General features: G+C 39.5%; 1 protein-coding gene and 1 non-coding gene across 5 annotated transcripts in view; one reads left to right on the top strand and one right to left on the bottom strand.

The window, feature by feature from the left end:
* PTPRQ (protein tyrosine phosphatase receptor type Q) overlaps positions 1-24,018 on the bottom strand; it is a 291,398-nt gene that overhangs the window by 235,745 nt on the left and 31,635 nt on the right. For all 4 annotated transcript variants that reach the window (XM_065934147.1, XM_065934148.1, XM_065934149.1 and 1 more), the window contains exons 14-18: positions 22,747-22,897; positions 22,233-22,339; positions 19,395-19,492; positions 5,105-5,270; positions 3,812-4,072 (exon numbers count right to left, since the gene is read on the bottom strand). In XM_065934147.1, the coding sequence (XP_065790219.1) occupies positions 3,812-4,072; positions 5,105-5,270; positions 19,395-19,492; positions 22,233-22,339; positions 22,747-22,897 (783 nt within the window). The remainder of the gene's footprint in view (positions 1-3,811; positions 4,073-5,104; positions 5,271-19,394; positions 19,493-22,232; positions 22,340-22,746; positions 22,898-24,018) is intronic.
* LOC136168089 (small nucleolar RNA SNORA72) lies at positions 14,570-14,701 on the top strand. The gene has a single exon (XR_010663243.1). It is a non-coding gene; the product is annotated as a small nucleolar RNA SNORA72 (small nucleolar RNA).

Below are 24,018 nucleotides of genomic sequence, written 5' to 3'. Positions count from 1 at the left end.
AAATGGTCTGTATCAAGAAATCTTTTTTAAAATATTGAAAAAATAATATATATCCTTTACTAAATCATCATCAAATTAGGTGCAACAGGTGTCTAAAAAAAATCAATTTTTAGTAAGGGCACTGGTCATGGGCCCTATAACTGGACGTATGCTGTGCTCAGTCACTGAGCCATGTCCTCCTCTTTGTGACCCCACGGCCTGTAACCCACCAGGCTCCTTTGTCCATGAGATTTCCCAGACAAGAATACTGGAGTGAGTTGCCATTTCCTTCTCCAGGGCATCTTCCCAACCCAGGGATCAAACCCGAGTCTCCTGCACTGGCAGGTCGATTCTTTACCACTGAGTCGCCTGGGGAGCTCCCCTATTACTGGATAACTGGGTTCAGATTCTAGCTTTGCCACATAAATTAAGAATTTAAGCAAAATCCTTAATCCATCTGTACCTCTCTGGCCTCATCTAATGGTAATAATCCTCTTTGCCACACACTTATGTGGGAATAAAGTTAATACATGTAAAGTGCTTAGAAGAGTAGTCTGAATACAACAAGAGCTTAAAATGCAAGCTATGATTAATAGCTATTGTTCTTTCTGCTGTCTTTCCTCACAGATCCTCGTCATCTCTTAGTAAAATCACACTTGACTTCTTTTTCACTTCTCGGTTATCGTTCTCTCCTCATATCCACGCAGAGCTCTGCCCAGCGCTGCCATCACTACTTTTGCTCCAGAGGTCTGTCAGCAAACCTAGGTTACCTTCCTTTTCCATTTCCTCTTATCTGCTCACCTCCCAAATCACTGCTCTCCAACACCTACCTCTAATCTCTCAAAAACCTTCACCTAAACTACATGATCCAACCAGGACACAAAGTTCCTGCTATTTCATGAAGTGCTTCCATCTTTCATTAAAATGGCTACCGATATTCCATATCTTCTACAAAACTTTCCTGTTTTGGCATTATCTTGCTCAGTTTTTCCTCTGACCAAATTCTAAGTGAGCAAATCCGGTCACTCACACTAACCACATTATCTCCTTGACTTGTTCATAAATAAAACATTTTATTGATCATATCTTTGCTCAACATTTGCTCAGTGTACTATTTAATTGGTGCTTAACACAGACCTACTGGGCTTTTCCCAATTTTTGGCATTTTCTCGACTTCTGGGGATTGTTAAGAAAAATATCTGGTTGTCACAATTAATTATTCCTCAATTATCACAATTAAGAGGACCCTACTGGTATCTAGTGGGTAGAGGTCAGACATGCTTCTAAACACCCTAAAATGTACAGGACAGATTCCCATAAGAGAGAATCACCCAGCCCAAAATGTCAACAGTACGGCAATTAAGAAAACTTGTCATAGACTAAAACTTCTACAATGGGCCCAGTTTTAATGTGTTTGATTATATACTTTACCTATCATAAAATCTTGAAGAAAAAGACATTCAATATATCATTTAACACATGCACTTTTTTTTTTAGAAAATGTCCTACAATGTGCATTTATCCATATCATTGTACAAGGTTTCCATACAGTTATAACTCTTAAAACAATGAATGTGTTTTCTTCACCATTGTATGTGGTCCCCACATCTTTCACTTGAACATGCTGAAAATTCACATCACATGCTATATTATTATATATATAAAAATTAAAATGTAATAAAAAATTTTAAAGTCATAAGGAATCTCAGAGATCATCAACTTGAATTCTAAGTAACTTGCCCAATAGTACTCAGCTAGTAGTAGTAGTTAAGTTGCTAAGTCGTGTCTGACTCTTCTGACCCCATGAACTGTAGCCTACCAGGCTCCTCTGTCCATGGGATTCTCCAGGCAAGAATACTGGAGTGGGTTGCCATTTCCTTCTCCAGGGGATCTTCCCGACCCAGGAATCGGACCCAGGTCTCCTACATTGCAGGCAGGTTCTTTACCGACTGAGCTACAAGGGAAGCCCAGTACTCAGCTAGCAAGTGTCAAATACAGGAATGCAGTTGGTATACGAATTGCAAACTCTGCCTGTTTGCATTATCACACAAATATCACATTTAGGAGAATAATAGTATGTAAGATACATAGACTAATGCCCCCTTTGAGGACGCTCACAACCTAAACCCTGGAACTTGTGAATATATTACATTACAGGCAAAACAGACTTTGCAGGTGGAATTAAGAATATGAACCGTAAAACAAGGAGAGCAATCTAGATTATCTAGGTGGGCCCAATCTAATCATAAGACTCTTAAAAGTGGAAGAGAAAGGCAGAAGAGTCTGATGTAACAGTAAAAATGGAAAGAGAGTTGAAGCACGAGTGCAATCCGATTTTGTTTTATTGTCTTTGAAGACAGAGGAAGAAGGTCACAAGCCAAGGAATGAGATATTCACTAGAGGGGGATCAGATCTCAGCTGACAGCCAGCAAGGTTTAACCTGTGTGTAACCTCAGTCCTACAGCCACAAGAACAGAATTCTCCAAAAAACCTGAATGATCAAAGAAAAGGACTCTCCCCTAGAGCCTCCCAATATCTTGATTTTAGCCTGATTAGAAACCATGTCAGACTTATGACCTGCAGAACTCTGGCACAGTCCAGTTGTGTTATTTTAAGCCACAAAGTTTGTGGCAATTTGTTACAGCGCCACAACACAATGTGACACCCACATAACAAAGGTTCTACAGACTGAGTTATCATCATATGTCTGCTCTGGATTATCTGTCAGATCCATAGCCTTAAAGATCATTTAAATGTAGTCTCATCAGTTATTACTGCAATCTTGTTCTCTTATGAAAATTTAAATATTAATAATTTAACAACTTCATTTTGGAGAAGGCAATGGCAACCCACTCCAGTACTCTTGCCTGGAAAATACCATGGACGGAGGAGCCTGGTAGGCTGCAGTCCATGGGGTCGCTAAGAGTCAGACATGACTGAGCGACTTCACTTTCACTTTTCACTTTCCTGCACTGGAGAAGGCAATGGCAAACCACTCCAGTGTTCATGTCTGGAGAATCCCAGGGACAGGGGATTCAGAGTTGGACACGACTGAAGCGACTTAGCAGCAGCAGCAACAACTTCATTTGGATATACAAAAATGATGCTTTAACTTACTCAGAATAGGATTTTGTTCTCTTCTCATACAGAAACAAAACCTTGCAATGTTGAATTGCTTAAAATTCCACAAACACACCATATCATTAACACCTCCATAATTTTGCACAGGCTGTTCCTTCTCTCCGAATCCTCCTTTGCACACACCCCACAAGCCCCCTAGTTTTTCCCCTAGGAAACTCCTTATCTTTTTGCAGCCCTGGAGAGACTTTTCCATCCATTCAGTAAAGGTAATCATTCCCTTGCTGTGCGACCACAATAAGACCAAAATACTTCCATTGCTTCATCTCTTAATTTGACTTGTAAGTATTTCCATGTTCATAATCTTTACTCCTCTCCACACACCCTAAGACTGTGCTTTTTCATATGTACAGTACATAGTAGAATATTAAAGACAAAGAATACAGTTGTAGGAGAATGGATGATCCCCAAATCAACCACCTAATTCTACTAGCTGGACCTCTCATTTGATGTGATATTGTATATAGTATTAGGCGTATTTATTGAGTACTGACTATGTGCCAAAACTCTGTTATCTAATTTATATCTTACGTATATTATCCCCAAAATCCTTAGAATACAATGAGTATTTTTACCCTCTGAAATATTCTATACACTGTAAAATTTCAAATTAAAAAAAATGAAATTTTATCTTAAGCAGCACAATATGCAAAATGTGAAGTTTTTAAATATCGAAAGGAATTTGTAAATATACCTGTAATGACTCTGATAAATGTGCCAGACCCTTCAACACTTCCTCTCACTCTGTATACTGTGATGTTATATATTCCACCAGGAGTCAGATCTGTAACTGTGTGCTCAGTCATCACGCCCCAGATAAGATATTCCTCTGCAAATGTTCTGTTTGATATATAAATCTTGTAATGAGTGAAATTGGTCTCTGTTGGATTCCACCTTAAATGTGCAGAAGAAGTATTCACATCTTTCAAGGTTAAGCCACAAATCCTGGATGGTTCTATTGAAAAGATAAATATATATAAGTAAAAACTGCACACATATATGAAAAAATAAAGCAAACATAAATAGTATAATTTAAAAATCTATGTAATAATCCTTGAATTTATTCAAGTATAATATCTTACATGCTCAGCTCTGCAAATAGAGAAATATAGGCTATTATATAAACATGAGTTTTAAGTCACATTAACATCCTCTCTAGTTCCCAAATATCTTTCCTTAATCAAATCATGAATCACTTCCAATAGACATTCCTCTAGAATTATGCCTCCTGCATGTTCGTAACCAGAAGTATCCTTATATGATATAGTTACAGGTTTGTTAGCTACCACCTAACAGATAGCTAGATATTGGATGGAGATGAAATAGAGTAACTTAGAGAGGAAGTGAGGGTCAGAAGTAAAGGTATTTTCAAATGTGGTTCTTCCAATTACAAAGTTTTCAGCATTTCTATATCGCTGCATTTTTAATCAGTTCATCTGGCAAAGTAATATTGTTTCTTGCGTTATCATTTGTTCTCCACTGAGAGGAGATCCTGTAAGCATCATAAATTTTCACAAGAACTGTTGGTGACACATACTATCACTCCTCCCCACTCAAAAACAATATGAAACTGATTTACAATGAATTCACAAACATCAAGGAAGAAAAAAATAAATTTTCTCCTTTATCAAACCCCTACGTCAATAGAAAATGAACTATACTTATAACATTATGACATGTTATATAGCACGTGTGTATACATACATATATTCTACATATGTGGCATACATGATACATATATACATATATATATATACATGTTTGCTTCAGATTATTAAAAAACTCTATGTAGTCCCCAATAAATTTAGACAAAGACTTTTTTTGAAGTTCACATATTTTTGAGAGTTCTCTTAATCATATCATGATCATCATTATTCCTTAATTATCAAACTTTATGTTTAAAAATAGCTTTAATATTCTGGAGGCAAAATACTTTCAGTTTTCATAAAACTATAAAGTGAAAATTTCATTTATGATATTTCCTTACTTGTAGCCACGTTTTCCATTACAGATGCGCTGTAATCTTTGCCTCTAACTGTCTTCACGTGGAACACATAGTCCATACCTGGAGTCAGATTCTCTACTTTGGCTTTGCTGCTATATACAATTACTTGAAATAGCTTTTCCCTTCTAGATGTCATACAATAGGATATCTAGAGAAAGAGATAAATTCATATTTTTCATGACTTAAAAAGGATCTGTTATAAAACTCCATACTAGTCACATCACATAAATTAATACTGCAAGATAGGGGTTGTGATACTTCCTATCTTCACCAAGAAGTAATTTGGAGGTAGTTGAGGTAGTGACATTCACATAGCAATAAGTTTAGCGAACCAACATAGAGGAGTTTATATGCTAAAAGACCAATAGCCTCCAAATGTTTCTAAATATCACGTATAGGTGTGTGTGTATATATATATATATATACACTATATACAAACACATGATTTATATATATATATATATATATATATATATATGCATAATATAATAGATGTGAGTGAGACTACTTGCTGGTTCACCTGAAAACAAAAACTGTCCTGTAACATTTCATGCATGCCCATTCTCCCAACTCCAGGTAAGTAGAAGACTAGAGGAAGTGAAGGCAGACATTGCTGAAGTCCCAAGTCTCTGATGCCATGGGTTTCTCCTGGCTGCCAAAAGGATGGAAAGAAGGTGCTTCTGCCCACAGTCCAGCTAAATGAGGAGGGCCCTGTGGGTATCGCAACCATGCATGGAGGATGTCTGCTGGAGAGAATGACACATTCTCGTTGGAAGGTAAGGAAGCTTCCCACTCATGTGTCTGGTTGATCAGAGAAAAAGGAAACTGGGAAGAGTTGAGAGTAATCTGTACACCCACCTTTGCCCTGACAAAGATGCCACAGTCTCCCGTGGGTCAAGTATGACCACACAGAGTGATCAGACTTGAACCATCTTACCAGTACCTCACCCAAGAAGTTTGATCTCTGTGCAAACACACCCGAGCAGCAAACAGTAGTGGGATAGAACACAAGAAGGAAGAACTGAGAAGGGTTGGAAAAGATAGAGCTGGAGCTGGACCTGGTTCTGTCATGTCAAGGATGCAGGTAGTGTAGGTAACCCCCACCTCCCTCACAAAGAACTCACATATGTGTCCCAGGAGAGAGACTATTTTAAGGACTGCTAAACAGGTATCAATGGAAGCCAGTCAGTGTTAGTCAAGGGAGTAGTTAAAAAAAAAAAAAAAAGCAAGAAAGAAAACAACAAAAATAAACACCTGGCATAGAGGAGGCACTTCAATTTTTGTTGACTCAATGAATGATGTGTCACGTTCCATGTCAGTTTATCTTTCATTATAACCATCTTCTATTATAGCCAGTTATTCATTAAAACCTTCAGAACTGGCATTGCCTTCAGAAATTTTCAGTGGACTGATCTGATAGTCCCAATACTTCAGGGATTTTTCTTTTTTAATTCATTAAAAGCTACTTATAACAATCTTTACTCTTCTTTATTCCATATTTCAAGGTGTAAAAGAAAGATACATCTAAATGAAAGTAGTCACATTCATTTTATAATTTTAATTATATTACACTTTAAAAATCACTTGTTATGTGGTAAGAGTCAGAGAAACAAATTTCCTGGGCAGACATGTTTATCGCTGTCTTGTGGGAAGAGTATTTTGTTACTTAAGAAAGATAATCATGAGGTCTAGAAGCATATCACTGCTTATTGATTTATAAGGTGTCACTGGCAATTATCTTGTTTGTCTGGCATATGGTAAGATAGAAAAAGTGAACAGAATGCTGAGAACTTCTGGTATGAAAAAGGATGGTAGGAGAAAGTATCATGTAGTCAAGGAAGACTACAACCTTAATGAAATGCTAAACTCAGACATACAAAGAATCATAGCAAGGCATTAGTGAAGGACTGAAAGGAAAAGACATCAACTGCAGTGATCTCAAGATAATATTAAGAAAATTTTTAAAACAAATTTGTAAATTAGAGGTTTGTGGAGTTCCAACTACGTGGACTCCATGTATCTAATAGAAATCAACTGAAGAAAATGTAATTTGTTCTTTTATTTCTACTTTTAAAGCAGAATTTGAAGACCTGAAATGATTAATTTTATATGATTAGGAAAACGATCCCAATTATGCATGTACACTTTGCTAAGTAACCAGGATACTGTTGCTTAATTCATTAAAATTTAACAAATAATCTCATTGGTAGAGAAAGACTAGACTATTAGAGATAGTTAATATAGTTAATAAATATAATCTGAATACAAAAGATTAACATGATTTCTTAAAATAACTTTTACTTAATACATAAATTACAATGTCAGAAAAAGTGTTCATATAAAAATAGTAAAAAGTAATTCTAGGAGTATATATTTTATCTGACAACAAATAATTTTATGACCTCGGCCAACCCAAGGAAAGATCATCTTTTTAGCCATTTGCCTTGAAAAATGAGAAATAAGACAAACAGATAAGGGTAAAAAATGTGCATCTTCTACAATTAATATTATAAATACCTAGAATTTTCTTTAGGAAATACCTATACTAAGTATAGGAATGAATTAAATCATTCTAGAAAGGATAGAATTTTTCATGAATCATTTATAACTCAAGACACCCCAATCATTGAATGACATTTACAAATGACAAACAGAATACTGTCCCCACCCCGCAAGACTTGCTCATGTAAAATATCCTCTTCTCTTTCCAGTGAGTCTGAATCTTACCCATTCTCAAAAGTTCATCTCGAGTTCTACCCTTTGCTGGTAACCATGTTCAGTATTGATACTCTCCCTCCAGAACCCCAGTCACATATGGCAAGGGTCCCCAACCTCCAGGCCATGGACCAGTACCTCCTGCCAGATCGGGGCAGCATTAATTACAAATAAAGTGCACAACAAATGTAATGTTTTTATTACATGCATTATGGACGTAATATATACATAATTACATGCATCATCCTAAAACCACCCCCCTACCCCCAGTCAGTGAAAAAATTGTCTTCTATGAAATTGGTCCCTGGTGCCAAAAAGATTGGGGACCACTGATATATGAGAACACTGTTACACAAGGTTTTATTTATTAACTAAATATTTATTGATCATCTACTACAGGGAAAGCATTGTTCTCAGTGCTAGGTATTTTACAGTAAACAAGACAAAAGAGACTTCTCATCGTAGGGAAGTTACACTCTAATAGTGACACCTAACAACAGTCAACTCAATAAACAAATGAATGAAATAATCAGCTACATCTCAGAGGAAACAAAGAGTGGTTTTATTTAGAGTAGGTAATCAAGGAAGGAGATGAGAATATAAAACAAATAATTGCTCACAGTTTAGTTCTACAAGGATTATGTCATTAGCCACTGCAGCTATTAACCTACAGCGCACCCTGAAAGGAATTCGGGATACAAAACAAGATGAGGCATTCTGTGCTTTGGATAAACAAGCCCATCAGAAAGTTAGATGTATATCTCAGGAAGAATTTTCATGAACCCAGATTCTTACATTTTCCCATACATAGAAGTCATTCTAAAATCATTAACTGATTTATCTGTGTCTTGTAACTAACAGTGACCTTTTACTGAGAGGTATGCTTGACTGCATGTATTTCTTAGCCTTAAATCATGTATTAGGGCTTCTCCCCTACTTCCACACAACAGTTCCCTCAGACCTATGGAGAAGCTATTTCCTAGGTTATAGCTCTCATAAAGTCTCTGAATAAAACTCAAACTCACAGATCTAACATTGTGCATTTTTCTTACAGTCAACAAATGATTTTGGAGCTGAGAATTCAGTGATAGAAAAAAGTCGACCAAAACTGAAGGCAAGATACCCATGCAAAATGAATAATATCAAGCACAAAAATCTTGCAGCGGGGATGTGCATGGCATGCTAAAGGAACTAGAAAGAGAGCCCAATATGCTAGCAGCATAGAAACCAAGCAGGCAGCATAATCAGATGAAGGTCCAATCAGGTGAGCTGTTGGAGACCACTTTAAGGTTACATAAACACATAAAGTTTAGACTTTAAGTGATGGGCAGTGGAAATCTAAAGGACATTGTTAAATCAATGAGAGACACTATATGCTCCACAAGAGAAGCCACCACAATGAGAAGCCTGCGTACTGCGACTAGAGTAGCCCCCACTTGCAGCAGTGAAGACAGACCCAGCGCAGCCAAAAATAAATGATTAATTTTAATTAAAAACACATATCTTAAAAAAAAAAAAGGTGGGAGGGGCGCGGTCCTAAGATGGCGGAGGAATAGGATGGGGAGGCCACTTTCTCCCCCACGAACTCCGTGAAAGATCATTTGAACGCTGAACAAATTCCACAAAACAACTTCTGAATGCTGGTGGAGGACACCAGGCACCCAGAAAGGCAGCCCATGGTCTTCAAAAGGAGGTAGGACAAAATATAAAACATAAAAAGAGAGACAAGAGTTAGGGATGGAGACCCACCCCAGAGAGGGAGTCGTGAAAGGGGAGAAGTTTCCAAACACCAGGAAACCCTCTCACCGGCAGGTCTGTGGGGAGTTTTGGAATCTCAGGGGGCAACATAACCTGGAGAAATAAATAAATAAAACCCACAGATTATGCACCTAACCTCAACTCCCAGAAGCTCGCATCCACTACCAGCAAACAGGGGCTGAACTGGGAGGCACGGGCTGCATTGTTTAGGGTAAGGACCAGGTCTGAATGCCCTGAGGACAATCTGAGAGAGCTAACGTGAGAGAGTAACCCAAACTATGGGATAGCCAGAGAGAGAGAGAGGGAAAAAAAAGAGAGAGAGAGAGAGAACCTTCCCACAAAAAGCTCTAACCTAAGGCACTGACGGCTGCTCACAGAACCAAGGACTGAGTGAATACCAGAGGAGAGCTAGCTGGCTACAGACTGGCCTCTCCCTCCACTGGAGGCAGAGAGGCAGGCGGGCGACAACCAGAGCCGGAGAGGGGCAATCTCAGTCCCAGAGACAGCAACCACTACCAAACTGCGAGCAGGCTCCCAGTTGCTAACCAAGTCTTCCTGGGATCCTGGATGGTTGACACCCGCCAGGAGGGCTGCAGCCAGAGATGAGCTCCCCAGAGGAGACACACGGCACACCAGAGACGGTGCTCCCGCTGCGCACCCAGGAGACCAAGGAGCTGGGACGGGGGAGGTGATAAGACGCACTGCCCACCTGGGGAGAGTGCGCGTGCCAAGCACCTGGTGGCCTGAGCTGCGCAGACCTGGGAAGGGCTCAAAACTCAGGCCCAACCCAGTCTGTGCTTTTGTGGAGTATCCGAGAACCTGAACCTGAGTGGCTTAGACATGGGAAGTGCACGCAACCCAGGGCCTGCTTTAGACAGTTCCCCTGCAGAGCAACCTGGGGCCTGAGCAGTGTAGATGGGGAAAGAACACACGCCATGAGCAGGGGCAAACCCAGTGTGGCCCAGACACTGCACGCACTCCCCACACACGCCAGTGATGTTTGTTTGCAGAGCTCCTCCCTCCCCACAGCACGACTGAACAAGTGAGCCTAGATAAGTGACCACCTTCGCTCCCTTGTGTCAGGGTGGAAATTAAACACTGAAGAGACTTGCAAACAGAGGAAGCCAAAATAAACAGAGGGAACTGCTCTGGAAGTGACTGGCACAACAGATTAAAACCCTGAAGTTAGCACCAAATACATTGGAAGGGGCCTTAGACCTTGAGAAGAAGTATAAGCTGGAAAAAGGAACTATCTGAAACTGAACTGGCCCCACACTGCCCACAACAGCTCCAGAGAAATTCCAAGATATATTTTACTATTATAATATTTTTAATTTTTTAATTAAAAAAATTTATGTCCTTTATTACTCCTTTAATTTTCATTTTTATAACCTGCTACTACATTGCAAAAAAAAGACCCTATTTTTAAAGTGAATTTCATATATATTTTTTTAATAATTTTTGTGATTTTGTTTTCTTTTTTTAATATTGCATTTTTGAGAGGCTAACCTCTACTCTAGATTTTTAATCTTTGCTTCTTGGCATTTGTTATCAATTTTGTACTTATAAGAATCCAATCTTCAGTACCCATTTTTACTTAGGAGTGTGATTACTGGCTTGATTGCCCTCTCCCCCTTTTGACTCTCCTTTTTCTCCCCCAGGTCACCTCTACCTCTTCTCTCCCCCTTCTCTTCTCTACCCAACTCTGTGAATCTCTGTGTGTGTTCTGGGCTGTGGAGAACACTTCGGGAACTGATCACTGGCTGGATCCGTCTCTCTCCTTTTGATTCCCCCTCGTCTCCTCCTGGCCACCTCCGTCTCCCTCCTCCCTCTTCTCTTCTCTATGTAACTCCATGAACCTCTCTGAGTGTTCCAGACTGTGGAGAGCACATAGGGAATTGATTACTGGCTAGCTTGCTCTCTCCCCTTTGGATTCCCCCTCTTCTCCTCCTGGTCACCTCTATCTCCCTCCTCCCTCTTCTCTTCTCCATGTAACTGAGAACTTCTCTGGGTGTCTCTCACTGTGGAGAATCTTCTCTCCATTAACCTAGATGTTTTATCATTGTTGCTGTATGGATGGAGAAGTCTTGAGGCTACTGTAAGAATAAGACTGAAAACCAGAGGCAGGAGGCTTAAATCCAAAACCCGAGAACACAAGAAAATTCCTGACTCCTGGGAACATTAATCAACAAGAGCTCATCCAAAAGCCTCCATACCTACACGGAAACCAAGCTGCACCCAAGAGCCAACAAGTTCCAGAGCAAGACATACCATGCTGATTCTCCAGCAACACAGGAACATAACCCTGAGCATTAATATACAGGCTGCCCAAAGTCACACCAAATGCACAGACACCTCAAAACTCACTACTGGACACTTCATTGCACTCCAGAGAGAAGAGATCCAGCTCCACCCACCAGAACACTGATGCAAGCTTCCCTAACCAGGAAACTTTGACAAGCCACTTGTCCAAACCCACCCACAGGGAAGAACCTCCACAATAAAGAGGAACCACAAACTTCCAGCATACAGAAAGGCCACCCCAAACACAGCAATCTAAACAAAATGAAAAGGCAGAGAAATATTCAGCAGGTAAAGGAACATGATAAGTGCTCACCCAAACCAAACAAAAGAGGAGGAGATAGGGAGTCTACCTTAAAAAAGAATTCAGAATAATGATAGTAAAAATGATCCAAAATCTTGAAAACAAAATGGAGTTACAGAAAAATAGTCTGCAGACAAGGATTGAGAAGATGCAAGAAATGTTTAACAAGGACCTAGAAGAAATAATAAAGAGTCAAGCAATAATGAATAATGCAATAATGAGATCAAAAACACTCTGGAGGGAACCAACAGCAGAATAACTGAGGCAGAAGATAGGATAAGTGAGGTGGAAGATAGAATGGTGGAAGCAAATGAAGCAGAGAGGAAAAAAGAATTAAAAGAAATGAGAACAACCTCAGAGACTTCTGGGACAATGTCAAACGTCCCAACATTCGAATCATAGGAGTCCCAGAAGAAGACGACAAGAAGAAAGGCCACGAGAAAACACTTGAGGAGACAATATTTGAAAACTTCCCTAAAATGGGTAAGGAAATAGCCACCCAAGTCCAAGAAACCCAGAGAGTCCCAAACAGGATAAACCCAAGGCGAAACACACCAAGACACATATTAATCAAACTAACAAAGATCAAACACAAAGAACAAATAAAAGCAGCAAGGGAAAAACAACAAATAACACACAAAGGGATTCCCATAAGGATAACAGCTGATTTTTCAATAGGAACTCTTCAGGCCAGAAGGAAATATCAGGGCATACTTAAAGTGATGAAAGAGAAAATCCTACAACCCAGACTACTGTAACCAGCAAGGATCTCATTCAGATATGAAGGAGAAATCAAAAGCTTTACAGACAAGCAAAAGCTGAGAGAATTCAGCACCACCAAACCAGCTCTCCAACAAATATAAAGGATCTTCTCTAGACAGGAAACACAGAAAGGGTGTATAAACTGGAACCCAAAACAACAAAGTAAATGACAGTGGGATCACACTTATCAATAATTACATTAAATGCAAATGGGTTGACTGCCCCAACCAAAAGACAAAGACTGGCTGAATGGATACAAAAACAAGACCTATATATGCTGTCTACAAGAGACGCACCTCACAACAAGGGACCCATACAGACAGAAAGTGAAGGGCTGGAAAAAGATATTTCATGCAAACAGAGACAAAAAGAAAGCAGGAGTAGCAATACTCATATCAGATAAAATAGACTTTGAAATAAAGGCTGTGAAAAGAGACAAAGAAGGACACTACATAATGATCAAAGGATCAATCCAAGAAGATATAACAGTTATAAATATATATGCACCCAACATAGGAGCACAGCAATATGTAAGGCAAATGCTTATGAGTATGAAAGAGGAAATTAACAGTAACACAATAATAGTGGGAGACTTTAATACCCCACTCACACCTATGGATAGATCATCCAAACAGAAAATTAGCAAGGCAACACAAACTTTAAATGATACAATGGACCAGTTAGACCTAGTTGATATCTGTAGGACATTTCACCCCAAAACAATGAATTTCACCTTTTTCTCAAGTGGACATGGAACATTCTACAGGATAGATCACTAGTGCTCAGGGCTGGTGCACTGGGATGACCCTGCGGGATGGGATGGGGAGGGACGTGGGAGGGGGCTCAGGATGGGGAACACATGATGTACATCCATGGCCGATTCATGTCAATGTATGGCAAAAACCACTATAATATTATAAAGTAATTAGCCTCCAATCAAAATAAATTAATTAATTTTTTTAAAAAGGTGGGGGGCTTCCCAGGTGTAGGAGTGGTAAAAAGTCCACCTGCCAATGCAGGAGACCCAAGTGATATGGGTTTGATCCCTGAGTTGGAGAGATTTCCTGGAGAAGGATATGGCAACCCACTCCAGTATTCTTGCCTAGAGGATCCCTTGGACGGGGAGCCTGGCAGGCTACAGTCCATGGAGTCAAACATGACTGAGCACTAACACACACACATCTTAAAAGAAAAAGAAAAAAAAAAAAAAAACAACAGGAGTTAAGAGACTGTCACTTGTCACCAAGGCTGTTGGTCTCAGTTAAGAAATGAGGACAAGGGTGATATAGTGGAGATAAAGAGAGCTGGACACATTAAGGATCCATTTCAGAAGTAGAAGTGGCAGAACCCACTGATAGACTGAGGGATGAGGGAATGGGAAGAATCAAAGATAACTGAGCAAGTGATTTCAGGACATGGTCCTTTCCTGAGATGGGAAAGAATGGAGGAGCTGTAGTGGGGTCACCAGCGACAGGCAGAGCCTAGTAAGCCATGGTAAGGAAATTCTTAAGCAAAAGAATGATATTTTATTTTATTAATACTTTTAAGAAAGAGCACTCAATGGCTGTGTGACAAGGGAGAGGCTTAGCTGTCTCAAGGCATGTGGACTGCAAATATTCTCGCTGTTCTGATTTTGTAATAATCAGGGCAGGCTAAACATTCGCTATATTAAGACCATGCATGTGTCCCCAGACCTAGGTCTTTGCCTAGGTCTGGTTTTATAAATGCTGGTGATAAACCAAGTCTGATTTACATGACGTATTTTGTGTGGGGATTGTCTGTGACTCTAGGTATCTGATCAACCTTGAGAAATGGTAGCACAGCTAGTGTGATAATTTTTGAAGATAACCATTGCTAGTTTGATGAATACCAGTTGCCATTAAATGAGTTGTAAAAATTATTGTGTTTTGTTTTTTAGAAAAAAAAAAAAAAAAAAAAAGGCATGTGGAATCTTCCTGGACCAGGGATCAAACCCATGTCCCCTGCACTGGCAAGCAGATTCTTAAACCACTGGACCACCACTGAAGTCTGTAAGGCTACTTAGCGGTGATAAATTTCTTTAGCTTTTGCTCGTTTGGGAAACTTTTTATCTTTCCTAATTTCTGATTAATAATCTTGCCAAATAATGTATTATTGGTTGTAAGGTTTTTTTTTTCTTTCAGTAATTTTAATATATCATGCCAGTCCCTTTGGGCCTATAAAGTTTCTGCTAAAACTTAATCAGTTGAAAGGAGGGTTCCCTTTTAAGTTTTTCTCTTGCTGCTTTTAAATTTCTAACTTCTGACACGCTAATTATAATGTGTCTTGACGTGAGTCTCTTCATCTTGTCTGGGTATCTGTGTTTTCTGGACTTGGTTCCCTTACCAGGTTAAAATTTTTCTCAGCCCTAATTTCTTCAAATAGGTCTACTGGAACTTTCTTTCTCCCACTGGGACCCCTTGAAAAAAATAAATATTGTTATGCTTAATGTTGTTGCAGACATTCCTTAAGTTACCCTCATTTTTAAAAATTCCTTTTATGTCCTGACTGGGTGGTTTCTGCTACCCTGTCTTTCAGACTGCTGATCCATTCTTCTGTATCCTCTAATGCACTGTTGATTCTCTCCAGTGTATTTTAAATTTCAGTTATTGCAGTCTTTAATTCTTACAAGTTCTTCTTTATATTTTCTACCTCTTTGTTCAAGTTATCACTGTAGCCATCAGTTATTCTCCTCAGTTCAGTGCACATCTTTATGACTGCTACTTTCAACGCCCTTTTGTTAAATTGTTTGTCTCCATTTCATTGAATTATTTTTCTGAAGTCTTGTCTTGTTCCTTCATTTGAAAGGTTTGCCATTGTCCCTCAAGTTTTCCTAACTGTGTTTGTTTCTATTTATTAGCTTTACCTAACAAATAGAATTGATGCTTTCAAAGCATCGAAGAATTGATGCTTCTGAAGTGTGGTGCTAGAGAAGAGACTCTTGAGAATTCCTTGGACACAAAAAGATCAAACCAGTCAATCGTAAAGGAAATCAACTCTAAATATTCATTGGAAAGACTGATGCTGAAGCTCTAATACTTTGGCTACCTGAAGCCAAGAACCCACTCACTGGAAAAGACCCTGATCTGGGAAAGATTGAGAGCAAGAGGTGAAGAGGGCAACAGAGGATGAGACAGTTGGATGGTATCACTGACTCAGTGGACATGAGTTTGAGCAAACTTCGGGAGACAGTAAAGGACAGGGAAGTCTGGTGTGCTGCAGTTCATGGGGTAGCAAAGAGCTGGACACGACTCAGTGACTGAACAACACAATCAGATATAGCAGTTACATCTCCCAGTCTTGAAAGAGTGGCTTTATTTGGAAGGGTTTCCGTGATGCTCAGTGGCACAGTCCTCCCTGGTCACCAGAGCGAGATGCCCCCGGAGTATCTCCCACGTGAGCTGCGTGCGCCCTCCTTTTGTGGTTGGGCCATGCTCACTGCAGGTCCACCAGGGGGTGGCACCAGTTCCCACTGTGACTAGCTGTGAGGCCCAGTTGCAACTGCTCCAAGTATACTGTTGTACAGAACTGATCCCCCAGGCAGGGGTTGCTTAGGAGGGGCACTGGGGCCGTCCAAATCCACCTGTTATCTGGAACAGGTTAGGAGTCACTTTGGAGAATCTAGCCATGGTGGATGGATGGGCAGGACTGACCCTCAGGGAATACTGGGACAGAGCACATGGTGTTGGTTAGGTTGACAGAGAGTGATAGAAATGGTGTCTGCCAGCGCCTGCCCAGCTAGGTGGAAGGAGAGTTTAGGGGAAAAAAAGCTGCACCTACCAGTACTTCCAATCCCAAAGAAAGTCCCACCAGATCCCTACCCTTCCGGCACACAGCCTAGTCAATGAATCTTCTCTTATGACCTAGCTGTTTTTCAAGCTACTGCCTCTTCCCTGGAACTCAGAATCAGTGTTTGTGTGAGAGCTCTTCAAGAGGAGGGTCTCGATAATCCACAGCCTTCTCGATTTCCCAGATATAAGCCCTGCTAGTTTTCAAAGCCAGATGTCATGTGGCTCTTCTATCCATGGAGGGCCCGCAGGCTGGGGAGCCTTCCATGGGGTTCAGGGCCCTCACTCCTCAAGGGGGACCTCTGTGGTTGGGACAGTACTCCCCACTTGTGGGTCAACATGCAGGGTGTGTGGGTTCTAGCTAGACTGCATCTCTGCCCCTCCTACTCATCTCAATGTAGCCTACTCTTTACATCCTTAATTGTAGAAAATCTGTTCTGCTAGTCATTACGTGACTCTCAGAGATAGTTATTCTATATGTAGTTGTAGTTTTTGAGTGTCTATGGGAGGAGGTGAGCTCAGGGTCTTCCCACTCCACCATCTGGATCCAGACTCTCTATAATCTCTCTATTTTAAAACCTGCTAATTAGCCAATTTAATTCCATCTGCTTCCCCTTTACCATGTAATATAACATATTTCAGGTTCTGTAAATTAGGCTGGATCTTTGGAAGGTCATTTATTCTGCCCTCTACACAACCCTCTTTGTCTTTAGTACCAGCTGCTACTGCTGCTGCTAAGTCGCTTCAGTCATGGCCGGCTCTGTGCGACCCCACAGACGGCAGCCCACCAGGCTTCCCCATCCCTGGGATTCTCCAGGCAAGAACACTGGAGTGGGTTGCCATCTCCTTCTCCAATGCGTGAAAGTGAAAAGTGAAAGTGAAGTCACTCAGTTGTGCCCGACTTGCAGCGACCCCATGGACTGCAGCCTACCAAGCTCCTCCATCCATGGGATTTTCCAGGCAAGAGTACTGGAGTGGGGTGCCATTGCCTTCTCCATTAGTACCAGCTACTATAAATAAATAAATGTGGATTCTTTTTATGTCTATCATATAATAACTATTATCTTGTTTCTCGTTATGAACTGTAATTGTTAAGAAATTCATACTTGGATATAAAACTCAGATGTACTAATTAGTTCATTTCAAGTGTCTGGCAATTTTACTGCTCTGGTTCCTTTTAGAAGTATTGATTCTATAAATTATTAAATTCTATATTGCTTTTTACTTTCAGGAAACACCTTTTGTTGTTCAAATTCTAATGACTCTATAACCCCCACCATCCACAGATCCAGAGCCACCATTTTCACATGACATGGGGCCCGCAACAACAGTTGACTGAAACTGGACTGGGTGTCTAATATTTGGAATAATCACAGTCCCTTCCTTGGGAATTTAGGGAGCATCTGTCTTTTCTGTGGCTCATAATGTACCATTTATGCTTAGAAGTTGTACATGGCATTCTTCCACTCATCACATGGATTGCTTAGTAGAGAAAGTTGGTCACCAGGAAAAATAAGTAAAAATAAACTAAGGCTAATGAGCAGAAGGAAGTAGACAGACATTAAGAAAACAATCCTTGTGATCTCAATGGCCTTAAATATCTGATTCTGATTTTTCCAAACACCCAGTTGTAGTCTTTGCCTTTGTCTCCATGAGGCACTCTTTCATTAATACGATAAATGTTTATTTCTTAACTGTTTTAGGTTGTTTTCTGTTCTTTATAACTAAAATCACCATCTCCTACTACTACGAAAGTGTGGAAAACTTGTTTGCCCCCATAGATTACAAAGCAACAGCGCTATCCCCAAGGATTTCCCTGGTGATCTGGTGGCTAAGATACTGAGCCCCCAGTTCAAGGTGGGCACTGGGTTCAATCCCTGGTCGGGGGACTGGATTCCACATGGTGCAACAAGAATTCACATGCTGCAGCTAAGAGTTCACAAGCTGCATCTAAAGATCCCACATGCCATAATGAAGAATGAAGACCTGGCGCAGTCAAATAAATAATTCTTTAAATAGATAAATAATTTTAAAACAAAAAAACATGCTATCTCCAGAAGCTTACTCACTCTGAAAACCATACAATGTAGGATGTAGGGTGTATATAATATATCCTCACTTGACACCAGGTTACATTATTAATAACAAAGAGCATCAAAGAATGCAGCATTTATATCACAGACAATTAAAAAGCAGCTTCTCTGTACCTCTTTCTCTCCTACCCTCTGGACTGCAAGTTTCCACTCAACTAAATCTGTAGGATGGAGCTGAAAGGAAGATAGGGGCCCATCACCCAGCTTTAATTTCTGGAATCTTTGCTGTGACCTGTGCTGTCACAGAAGCACTGTCCTTCAGCACCCTCACGGCTTTGTACTACACATGCACACGTCTGTCTCCATTGGAAAACCCGAACATTTAAAGTCAAGCACCAGCTTTTACTCAAATTTGAAAAACTCCTGTGATAATTTTGTATTTATAAAGCAACAAATAGAAAACATTTTGGAGGAAAACCTTACAGTAAAGGAGAGGCATCATAATTTCTTAAGTTATTAATGTAAAATGAAGGACGAAAAAGAGTGAACTAAAGACTTCAAAAAACATCAAGGTTGCATAATAGCAGCTTTACCTGAAACTTCTCAAAACCTCCTTGTGGGAGTTTCCAGGACAAATATATTGTGTTTTCTTCCTGCCCCAAAATCAGTAAATCTGACGGTGGGTCTGGATCTAGGACAAGGAAATAAAATATGAAAAGAAATCTTAAAAACAAAGAAACAAGCAAACATTTCTATCATCATGTTATCTACACTGGCCCTCGCACTACGGAAGAGAGGCAGGATAATTAGGTTTCTCTAGTCAGCTTTAGCGCTATGTGAGAGTCTCAGTCCCCTCATCTCTACAATGGTGGAAGAGGAAAACATTTTCTAGAAAGCCTTTTTTCACAATATAATTATATGGATTTCATATTTATTTTTCTCACAGCAGAATTCAGTATGAAATTAATAGAAGTGAGAATTTTAACTGAGAATTTTATGCACTGCATAAATTAAGAGATAGATCTAACCCCCTTAAGTTTCCAAACTCCTTTTTCCTTTAAACATTTATCTGAGGAGGTTCTAGAAACTTACCTTTCAAACCAGTATTACATCCCTATTTCTAATTTATATTTCAAACAGAAGCATGGCATTTCTTTCCTTAACTGGAAGAAATATAATGCTAAAATTTTATTGGAATAATCTCACCTCTAAAATTCAAATTTTATAGGAATTTTTGTCCTTACTTATAAGTTTAAGTTTATATGAATTCAATCAGTGGTAAATTTAAACCTGTGTCACTGATTGACAACCCTTTTTTACTCTATTTTTATTTTATGCATATTCCCTTTCAGCTGGAATTATTAATAACCACTTACCATCCCCCCATATTCCCATGATATATCTAGGTTTATTTCATATAATTGTTAATATTCCATCTGCTTCCAAATGGATTTGAGGTGGCTTGCAAAAAAGGAGAGGCATAAAAAGGCCAAAAAATACTAATTGACAGTGGAAGACAAAAGTTAAATTGTAAAGTGGAGAGTGTGTGGGGATGGGCGGAAGTTTGCCAGGTTTGCTTGGAAAACATAGACAAAGCAAAAACCTCTTAAAACGCAGAATGTACTGTTAATCCCAGGGTAGAAACAATGAGCTTGAGGTCCAAGTGGAAGAGTGATACAAAGCCAAAGAGCCAGGAATGGGAGGGTCAGAGTCCTTCCTATGTCATAGTGGCCTTTCCATGAAAGCAGCATGGTTACAAGGACAGAATGTGATGTCAGGAAAATGTGGGTTCGAAGATCTATCATCCTATAGAAGCTACTGAAATTCTCTAAACCTCAGTTTCCTCATCTGTAAAAAAAGAAAAATGCATCTCATGATTGGTAGAACGAAGGTTGTGAAGGTCGTGACTGAGAACTAAGTGACAAATAGCACAGAAAGTGCTTAGCAAAGCTCCCGACAAAGGACAAGCACTCTGAAAACCAGAGTGATGGCAAGGATGACGATGGCGATGATGACAGGAGCAATGATAATAACACAAACGAATCTAGGCAGCGACCTAAGATGCTTTCCCCGAGACAAAACGACACAAAGGCTTCTTTAAAAAAAATGCCTTTTCTCATCTGTTTCTGATGTTTTAGGATGATCTTTGTGCGAGGCAGCAGAGTGTCATCTCAGCCTGAGAGTTAGATACCTGGGTTAAATCTCACACCTCTGAGCCTTAACTACAGTTTAGGTCACGCAGGGAGATTAAACACAGTGACTCAGGCACCTGGGCTTCCCAGGTAGCACTAATGGTAAAGAGCCCGCCTACCAATGCAGGTTAGAGGTAAGACATGCCGGTTCGATCCCTGGGTCTGGGAGATCCTCTGGAGAAGGGAAGGGCAATCCGTGACAGTATTCTTGCCTGGAGAACCCCATGGACAGGGAAACTGGCGGGCTACAGTTCATAGGGGCGCACAGTCAGACACGACGAAGCGGCTTAGCACAGATAAGGCACGATAAGTGCTCAGACTTTTTTAGTTTATCTTCCAGAATTGTTTATTGCTGCATTTTCCCGTGCTTTCCCTTCCTCCACACCGCAAACCTTAATACGAAGCCTCCTCTCACACTTGGGCATGGGTACGTGAGCACACATTCATGTGACTCTGACCCACAAGTAACAGGGCGCTTTGGAACATCCGCATATGTTCAACGCAGGCAGACACGTCAGCAATGCTAACGAGGTCAGAGGATGCAAGCTGGACCCAATAAATGCAACTGAAAAGACAACACCATCTATTTTTTCTAGTTTCAGAGTTTCATTTTTCATAAAATGATATAGTTCATAGATATAGTCAAAATATTAGAAAAATATTAAGTATTTCATGATGACAATACCTTAGGGTTTTAGAGTACTCTGAACTTTTCACAAAAAGCTTTGCATTTGATTTTAGTAACAAGAGTTTACACCCAGGCAGGAATAATTATTCTCATTGTTTAGGTGAGAACTTCATAGTTTTGCCCAAGGTCACAATAAATGCCAGAGAAAGGACTATAATTCAGGCATTCTCCATGTAAGTGAAATGCCCCATCTCTTCAAGCCATAGCATCATAAACTGCTTCTATTTTAATTGATTGTTAACTAGATATTGGGGCTTCCCAGGTGGCGCCAGTGGTAAAGAATCTGTCTGCCAATACAGGAGATGCAAGAGCCATAGGTTTGATTCCTGGATTGGGAAGACCCCCTGGAGAAGGAAATGGCAACCCACTCCAGTATTCTTGCCTGGAAAATTCCATGGACAGGAGCCTGGTGGGCCACAGCCCATGGAGTCGCAGAGTCAGACACGACTGAGCCTACACACACACATAACTAGTTACTGACTTTAAACACAACAATTTCCCTTATTTTCCCTTAACCCACAAAAAGTTAATTAAATATAAAATGAACTTACAAGTGCTAACCATTAGGACAGTAGGATGGCTTCTCTTTAGTCCCTTAGTGGCCATAATGCTAATTAAAAAATCAGTCCCCGGAGAAAGTCTGTTAAATGTGAATGTCCTACACATTAGAGAAAAATCACCCATTAAGATATTTAGCTCAGAAACATTTGGAATTTTATGTATTTTTTTCTATTATGGACACAATTTTCTATGCTTAAACACAAACAGCCATTTGGAAATCATAGCTTCTTAAGTAGAGAAATTTAAGTCAAAAAGTGTGTATGTCATGCATACAAGCATGATGATATCCTGAATTAATTCATTACTATCTATCCACATACATAATTTGGCACTGTACTTCAGATTTAGTTATGCTAATCACACTACAGTCCAAAAAGTTGTCCTGCAAACTCTTATAATTTCTATATATACTACACTACTAAAACAGCTTTCTAAAAGCACATATAAAATGTTAATCTTGTGTTACATGTAACTTAACATAATCTCTTTTTAATGTTTTCATACCTTTTTGTGGAAGGCAGGATTTCTTCTTTCATTAAGCTTTCACTGGATATTGAAATAATATATCCATCCAGAAGACTTCTGGCTGGAGGCCAACTAATGGTTACTGCATTTGAATTCCTACTATGATTCATAAATTCAACAGCACTTGGGGCTATATCATGTAAAACATACACATAAAATAACATTTTCTACCATAGAAAGCACTGCTTTGGATTTCTTTGAGTCTGAAAACTCTGAGGGTAACCAAGATGTTCCTTTTATTCCTCATGGTAGATATGAGAAATTAAAAGTCAAGAGAGTGAAAAAAAAAACAAAAAACAGCAAGAATCATTTTAAACTTTGAAACAGAACTTATATGTACCCAGCAGAGTTGTACGCAGTATTTACCCTGCCTCTATAATGTAGAAAGAGGTGATATCTTGGTTTAGTGTAACCACCAACCTCAGAAATGTTTATAAAGATTTTCAAAGCATCATTCTAGTTAAATACCAAATAGTAACAAGGTCAGTCAACAGGAAAGTTCATTGCCATCTAAATATGAAATACTTCCCTTATTTCTCTGAAGAAATATGTTAATATAGTATATAATATATATTTTATTTCTCCTTTAAAATTCTTCCATGTGTGGGAAAGTAGAAAAAACTGCCAAGATATTCTGTCTCATTTCTGTTCTTTATTAGTACAATAAAAGAACACCAGACCTGACCAGCTTCTAAATACGTAAATCAATCTTTCCATGCCATCAGTGTCAAGAATAACTAAAATAGTTATTTTAGCAGAACAGTTGACAATTTCACTTCACCTAGATTTGAAAATGTACACATTTTGCATACACCCTTTCCAATTACCCTTTATTTCATGTGACTACCATGGAATAAGTCACCATCTGCCACTGGGAATGAGTTGCTAACAATGGGGAAACAGCATACTCCATTGTCTGTCTAACTGAGCAGTGGAAACATTAAATCACAAAGGGAGACTCTGGCCAGAACCCAGGCAGTTAGCAACTCTATTGTCTGGAAATACAAGTAACAGAAGAGGCTGTGCTAATTCATGCAAGGGGAAGTAGAAAAACAGACAAGAGGCAATCTGCCTGCCCATAAAGAAAATTTGTAAAGAATGAACTGTTTACTAATTCTTCTCTGTAAGAACCAAACGAATATTTGAACATTGAAACTTATAAAATGTTACAAGTCAATGAAAGCTGGCTAAATAAATTTTCCTTTAAAAAAGAAAATAATATATAAAACAAAGCATTTTTATGGAATCCTT

This window comes from Muntiacus reevesi, chromosome 4 (genome assembly GCF_963930625.1).
Source record: "Muntiacus reevesi chromosome 4, mMunRee1.1, whole genome shotgun sequence".
Lineage (NCBI taxonomy): Eukaryota > Metazoa > Chordata > Mammalia > Artiodactyla > Cervidae > Muntiacus > Muntiacus reevesi.
The sequence above is the reverse complement of the archived record's forward strand: the minus strand, read 5'-3'. Positions and strand labels throughout refer to the sequence as shown.